This window comes from Camelus bactrianus, chromosome 24 (genome assembly GCF_048773025.1).
Source record: "Camelus bactrianus isolate YW-2024 breed Bactrian camel chromosome 24, ASM4877302v1, whole genome shotgun sequence".
Taxonomy (NCBI): Eukaryota; Metazoa; Chordata; class Mammalia; order Artiodactyla; family Camelidae; genus Camelus; species Camelus bactrianus.
The window spans coordinates 750,953-758,138 of record NC_133562.1 but is presented as its reverse complement, the minus strand read 5'-3'; the positions used below and the strand labels follow the sequence as shown (position 1 = coordinate 758,138).

At 57.3% G+C, this 7,186-nt stretch overlaps 1 protein-coding gene across 2 annotated transcripts; it reads left to right on the top strand.

Annotated features, from left to right (window-relative positions):
* Window positions 1-53: 53 nt before the first annotated feature.
* TUBB6 (tubulin beta 6 class V) lies at window positions 54-6,945 on the top strand. 2 transcript variants are annotated; one of them, XM_074352358.1, is made up of 4 exons: window positions 54-231; window positions 503-611; window positions 2,004-2,114; window positions 5,456-6,945. In XM_074352358.1, exons 1-4 carry the CDS (start codon window positions 175-177, stop codon window positions 6,517-6,519), a joined length of 1,341 nt encoding a protein of 446 aa, XP_074208459.1. In that variant the 5' UTR covers window positions 54-174; the 3' UTR covers window positions 6,520-6,945. The 2 variants fall into 2 exon arrangements, with proteins under 2 accessions (XP_074208459.1, XP_074208458.1); XM_074352357.1 differs by having other exon boundaries at window positions 93-231; window positions 5,461-6,945.
* Window positions 6,946-7,186: the final 241 nt, after the last annotated feature.

The window sequence follows — 7,186 nt, the reverse complement described above, 5'->3', positions numbered from 1 at the left end:
GGGAGGGGCAGGGGGAGGTGCACGCGGCTGGGGCGGAGGGGGCGCGCCCGGGGGCGGGCGGACCGCGGCCATTGGCCCGGGCGGCCGGGGGAGGGCCGGGGAGGGGCGCCGTGCGCAGGGTCAAGAGCCCGGAGCAGCGGGGCCCGCAGTCGCCCTGCGGTCCGAGCGCGCGCCATGAGGGAGATCGTGCACATCCAGGCCGGCCAATGCGGGAACCAGATTGGCACCAAGGTGAGCGCGGGCCGGGCCGGGCTTCCCTGCGGGTGGGTGGCCCGCCCCTGCCCTCGGGCCGCGGGCAGCGCGAGACCGGCGCGGCCGAGAAGGGTGACACCGCGGGACCCCAGCCCCGCCTCTGGTCTCCACCGCGCGGGGGCGGCCGCCCAGGCGCGCCTGGAATTCGGCGGCCGCTCCCCGCGCCCCGCCCGCCGGGCCGGTCCTGGGGGAGCTGCGGGCGCCCGGGCCCGGGGGCTGACCGTCTACTCCCCGCCCCGCCCTCTGCAAGTTTTGGGAAGTGATCAGCGACGAACACGGCATCGACCCGGCCGGAGGCTACGTGGGCGACTCGGCGCTCCAGCTGGAGAGGATCAACGTCTACTACAATGAGTCATCGTGTGAGTGGCGCGGCGCGACCGCTCCCTTCCCCTCCCGGAGCCCGGCCGGCCCCGCCCGGATGGTGCCCGGCTCCTCCCTCGCTCCCTCTGGGGCGGGAAATCCGCCGTCGGCTCATTTCAAACAGCCTTGCTCTCCGGGGTTCAGACCCCAGTAGTGCTGGGAAATCAACCTCGTGGGGGGTGTACGGCTCTGTCTTCCCGCTTAAAATGTACTCCTTAATGAAGATTCTTGGCTAAAAATGTGAAAAACACTCCCTCGAATGGCTTTTCTGGCCCTTTGTAGACCCCCAGAAAGACCTTACAGCCCCTGGCAGCTGCAGCTGCAGGCGGTCCTGGGTCATTTCTGGTGGAGTCAGTGAAGATTCCAGGCTGTGGTTTATCCGTTTGAGAACAGCATCCCCCACCCGGCCCCGGGTAGCTACATGTATATTGTGGTTACATGTGTAACTTATTTCTGCGGCAAGTTTTATTATAAAAGCCATATATTCTCTTCACAAAACAACAAAAAACAAAGACTTTTTAAAGACCACCCAGAGAGTGGCAGGCGCTGCCCCTCCGCACGCACGACGTGTGTCCCCGGAGATAACTGTTTTTTGGAGTCACTGCTGCTTGTCCACGTAGCAGCTGGGGAGAGCAGGATACAGAAGTGCATTTTGGTCCCTGAGCAGCTGTGACAAAAGGCCTGGAACAGCAGGACGTGGATGCTGAGGTTCCCGGATGGCACTGAAAAAATTCCACTATACCTGGCACTTGCTGTTACCCGTCAGGCCAGGCGTGGGGACATCCATCCTTCAGCCTGGGTGTGTGCACGGCAGGATGAGCTGTAGGGCAGCTCCCACATGCAATGACCCACCCTCGCTGGGAGGTTTCCTCCTGGGTGGACCTGGGCTCGGGGAGGAAAGTTTGCGCAGCCACACTCGTCCGTGAGCCGTAGAGTCCCGGCAACAGCATGGGCGCGGGTGGAACAGGTGCCAGACTCACTGGTGGGCTCACGTGTGTGCGAGGGGGCATGGCGCCAGAGTGCCCCGACAACGCGGCAATTCGCCGCAATAGATTCCGTTTATTTCCATGGAGCAAATAAAGTCCAAATGCCCACGGGAAAGAACAGGAAAAATACAGGAGGCAGGAAGTCGAGAGCCCTCATGCCTCATCCTGCCCTCTCCCGGAGCTTCCGGTGCCTGGGCTGCTTTCCTCGTCTGCAGGACTCAAGGGTGGGCTGTGTTCTCTGGGGCTCCCCTCCCCCCTGGGGCTAAGATCCTGCGATTCTAAGCAAGCCGGTTCCTTGTGAAGAAACCCTGCTTTGCCCGTCCCCGGCAGCTGTGCTGGTGGGACTCGGTCTGGGGAGGTGTGCTGCTCTAGGAACCAGAGCGTGAGGGCTTTGTTCTCTTCCAGCTCAGAAATACGTGCCCAGGGCCGCCCTGGTGGACTTGGAGCCGGGCACCATGGACAGTGTGCGGTCCGGGCCTTTCGGGCAGCTCTTCCGGCCTGACAACTTCATTTTTGGTAGGTTCCATCTTTCCTGCTTTCTTCTTCCCCTCTTTTATTATTATTGTTTAAAATTTATTATTTTTTAAAATTGAAGTTCAGTTACAATGTGTCAATTTCTGGTGTACAGCACAGTGTCCCAGTCATGCATATATATATGTATATTCATTTTCATATTTTCTCATTAAGGGTTATTACAAGATATTGACAATAGCTCCCTGTGCTGTACAGAAGAAGCTTGTTTTTTTTACCTATTTTTATATATCGTAGTTAATATTTGCAACCTCTTTTATGTTTTAAACATCAGGCTATTTTATGTGTAAGATTAAAAACATCACGTGGCATAGAAAAGCTTAGGGTGGAAACTCGTGGTCCCCAGCCTTGTCGCAGGCAGGCTCTTTTAGGCTTTTTCTTTGGGAAAGTCAGCCTTTGATTTTCTAAATGCAATGCTTACTAGTGGTAGTTGAGTTGAAAAAATTTCAGACATTAATTGTTTTCTCCCCTCATAAACTATCATAACATGGTGATAATAATAGTCATTTGTCCTTGGTTCCTGTTGCTTATCATTTGACTTCAGTCTGTCACACCTGTAGTACCTGTAGTTTCCCATCACCTGTAGACCCTTGTTCTGCTTTCTTTCCAAAGGCTGGTACCATGGGTTTAGTTTTATTGGATTTGGGCAAATCTTCCTTCCCCTGTCTTCCACCTTAAAAATGATAGCAGTGCCAGTCTCTCTGCAAACTCCTAAAGAAAATTACAGTAAACTAAATTAAGCGGCACTGTTAGTGTGACCAGCCTCCCTCACCTGGTAGGCGTGGCTTTTAGAAGTCAAGTTTACTGCAAAGCGTTTAAGAGGAGACAGACTCCTGGGAGATTCTGTTGGTACTGTAATCAAGTCCCTTGTATTAGAGTCAGGCGACGACCTGCGATAAGGTGATTAAGCAGAGCACATGTCCACAGAGTTTACGAGGCCTGCAGGCATCATCCCTTTCCCCATCACCGTGAAGACCCACACAACCAATGGCACTGATATTTCAAACAGACCAGGACTAGGGTCTCGCATGCTGCTTTTATCACATTTCCGCTTTGCAGTCTGTGGAAGGGAGGGTCCCCACCCATTTGAAGTTCAGGCCCATCTCCCCTACTCCATACATGAATTCCATGTGGAATTCTGCTTCATTTCTTCCCCTGAGGGTTCGATCTGGGAGGACAGCTAAGGTTTCTTGAACCTGAACTAAATTCAAAGGAGGCACAGTTAGGGATGCAGCTGCAGATGTTCAACTCCTGACCCCCAGTATTTCACTGGGAACGTCTGTTGCTATGAGACAGTGGCAAAATATTTTCAGAAGTCAACAGCTTCCCCCTTTTGCCGAGAGCCGAGAAAACTTTGTGGCTGATCACGCTGTAAACGCTGAGGAAGCCAAGTGGACAGTGGGCTGGCGGGAGGCAGGGTTGAGGCAGGGTCTGCACTTACAGAGGGGCGCCGCTGGCTGCCAGTTGTTGGTTTCCAGCTGTGTAGTGAAGCCATCCCTAGGCCCTTTGTGACAGTTGTAAAGCTGCAACAGCTCTACCCTGGGCTCCGGGCTCCAGTGGGAGGCTGATGCCTGCTGCTTGGGTGGGAGGTGGTGGGGACTGAATGGGGGTCTAAGAAGGACGGTGATCGTTTTTGAACCTCGAGAGGGAGGCCAGCCCAGCGGGAAGAAAGGGAGTCTGTGTTCCTAGACAAGGAGACGGCACACCTCGCCCACCTCCAGGGCCAAGGGGCAAGCCAGGGCGTGGTCCAGGGCTGAAGAGGAACAAGAGTGTGCGGTGAAAACGTGCTCTACTTCCCCGGCTCAGCCCCGCAGGTCCCCCGCATCCCTTCAGGGGCACCCGGGCTCCACGCACAGTCACACTGTCACGCACACAGAGCCAGCTCCACGCACCTTGTGGTCCTCGGGTCTTCCCGTCTGCAGAGTACCCTGGAGCCTTTCCATTGCGGCCCTGAGGTTGATGGAGGCCGCCTTCCTTTGTAGCATCTGTCTGATACAACGCACTCCTGTTACTAGACATTTGAGTTGTCCCCTCTTCTCCGTGAGTTTCTGCATGTTCTGGGTAGAGCTGCTGAGTCTGGGGGGCCCATTTGGATCGAGGAGGCTAAACTGTCCTCCACAGGTTCCTTGTGCCCTGGGCAGCTCCGTGTGGAGGGGCCTCACCCCGGGCCCTTGTCAGCACGGTGTCCCGAGCTTTCTGAGCTGTCAGTTTTATGGGGTGAAGTGGAAGCTCCTTGTTTGCGTTTGCATTTGCCTTCTGAGAAGTAAGCCCCACGTAGGTCATTTTCTTCTCCCTCCCTGTGAGCTGGGTTTACCCCGTGCGCCCCCTCCCTAAAGGCTGCTGGTGCCCTTACTGATCTGTGGGACTCCCTGGATACTTCAGACGGGGCGCCCCCGGCACGACGTACGGATCACTCACAGTCATCTTAAACTCACTGAAGGGTCACAGAACTTGGGTTGTTTTCCAGACTCGCACTTTTACACAACAGTGCTCAGCGCTGATCAGTGCTATGGAGCGCCAAAGCAATCTGAGCTGACCCCTTCCTCTGGTGTGAGTCTGCCCCTGGGGCAGCTGCCGAGTCCAGGGGTGTCCGTGAGCAGACCCCGCCCCCCAGCAGCTTCCTCCTGATGTTGTGCTGGGAGGGTCTCAAGGGGCGGCCCCCAGCTCAGGGTCCCCCATCGGTGCACAGCGACAGGTACTGACCTGCCCACCCACAGCAGAGACGCCGGCCTTTGAGCGTGGGTGGTGAATTGTGGCCACCAGCTTGGAATCAGCGGCGAGAGGTCCGCACCTCTGCTCTGCTTGTCTCGTGTGTCCACCTGATGTGGCCAAATCTCCTGCCCACTCTACCTCCAGCAGTGGGACCATGATGGTCTGTTTCGTTGGATAAGCAGGGAGAGTCTGATAAGGGAGCTGATGGATTTATTTTTTAATTTTTTAAGAATACATGATTCTTCTTTTCAAAACCTCCCTTGCTTCCTAAACAGCTTATCATTTTAGCTGCACATTCCATTCAGCAATGACTTGTCTTTATAATTTATTACCAAATAGATTTCTGCATCATTTACTTTGATTAATCTAATAAACCAAATTACCTCCCCCCTCAAAAAAAAAGGAAAGGAAAATTGCCAGGTCCAAAGGTATGTCCATCTCAACACTGATGGACTTCACTTCTCTCAGCGCTCCTGGCAGAGCTGCTGGGGCCGTTGGCCCCACTGTCGCTCAGCCTCAGCCTGTTACCTGATTTCCTCGTTATCCAATCTTCTCCGTCGCACAGTTCCCTCCATAGCCCTGTCTGAACAGTGTCTGCTCTTCCTCTGTCCCAGGACAGACCGGTGCCGGGAACAACTGGGCCAAGGGCCACTACACGGAGGGCGCTGAGCTGGTGGACGCCGTCCTGGACGTGGTGCGGAAGGAGTGTGAGCACTGTGACTGCCTGCAGGGCTTCCAGCTGACCCACTCGCTGGGGGGCGGCACGGGGTCGGGGATGGGGACCCTCCTCATCAGCAAGATCCGGGAGGAGTACCCCGACCGCATCATGAACACCTTCAGCGTGATGCCCTCGCCCAAGGTGTCAGACACTGTGGTCGAGCCCTACAACGCCACCCTCTCTGTGCACCAGCTGGTGGAGAACACAGACGAGACCTACTGCATCGACAACGAGGCGCTGTACGACATCTGCTTCCGCACCCTCAAGCTGACCACGCCCACCTACGGGGACCTCAACCACCTGGTGTCGGCCACCATGAGCGGCGTCACCACCTCCCTGCGCTTCCCAGGCCAGCTCAACGCCGACCTGCGCAAGCTGGCCGTGAACATGGTGCCCTTCCCCCGCCTGCACTTCTTCATGCCTGGCTTCGCGCCGCTCACCGCCCGGGGCAGCCAGCAGTACCGCGCGCTGACGGTGCCCGAGCTCACCCAGCAGATGTTCGACGCCAAGAACATGATGGCCGCCTGCGACCCGCGCCACGGCCGCTACTTGACCGTGGCTGCCATCTTCCGGGGCCGCATGTCCATGAAGGAGGTGGACGAGCAGATGCTGAACGTGCAGAACAAGAACAGCAGCTACTTCGTGGAGTGGATCCCCAACAACGTGAAGACGGCCGTGTGCGACATCCCGCCCCGCGGGCTCAAGATGTCGGCCACCTTCATCGGCAACAGCACGGCCATCCAGGAGCTGTTCAAGCGCATCTCGGAGCAGTTCACGGCCATGTTCCGGCGCAAGGCCTTCCTGCACTGGTTCACGGGCGAGGGCATGGACGAGATGGAGTTCACCGAGGCGGAGAGCAACATGAACGACCTGGTGTCCGAGTACCAGCAGTACCAGGACGCCACGGCCGACGAGGGCGAGGAGGCCTTTGAGGACGAGGACGAGGAGGTCGACGAGTAGCGTGGCCCCTGCCGCCACCACCCGGGCCCAGACGTCCTCCCTCCAGCTCCGGTGTGTTGTGACCTCATGGTGGCCGAGGGGAGCCCTGGTCTGAGTACGTGGGTTCAGGCCCCTCGGGAAGGCGGCGGGACTGCCCTGCCAACCATCCGGGATAAAGGACACCAGAGAGCAGGGACCGGCGGCCCTACCCAACGACGTCAGACCAAAGATCTCCACCCGAGGGCTTGAAAGAATGCACGGGCCATAAATAAAGGGCTGGAGAAATAAAGCTTCACCTTCTGTTAAGTGTTCAACCAGGGGTGAGAATCAGGGGGAGTTAGAAACAGTGTGTCCATCCTGTGGGGACACCGGGCGCTGTGAGGTGCTGCCCCACAATGTGCGGCCCCGCACTTGGAAACAACCCTCCTAATAAAACCCTACACTGCCTTTGTCTCCTCTAGCGTCTGCTTCCCCACGGTCCCCCCCCTCAGGAGGGCTGTCCCTGCAGAACGCTCGGCGCGGGGGAGGGCTGGCCTGAGGGTCTTTAACAGTGGCCAGGCCCTCTGGCGTGACAGTAGCACACCCACAGATAAAGCCGCGTCCCCAATTGCAGCCAGCACTCGCACCCCCGCAGAATCCTTCACCTCTCTGCGTCCAGCCCTGGCTGGTCCGCCCAGCCTTCCCTGAC

Excerpts from the sequence above, each read along its gene's own strand:
- TUBB6 (XM_074352358.1), top strand. The coding sequence starts at position 175 with ATGAGGGAGATCGTGCACATCCAGGCCGGCCAATGCGGGAACCAGATT. Across the intron at positions 232-502 it reads GGAACCAGATTGGCACCAAG|TTTTGGGAAGTGATCAGCGA; the intron begins GTGAGCGCGGGC and ends GCCCTCTGCAAG. Across the intron at positions 612-2,003 it reads CTACTACAATGAGTCATCGT|CTCAGAAATACGTGCCCAGG; the intron begins GTGAGTGGCGCG and ends GTTCTCTTCCAG.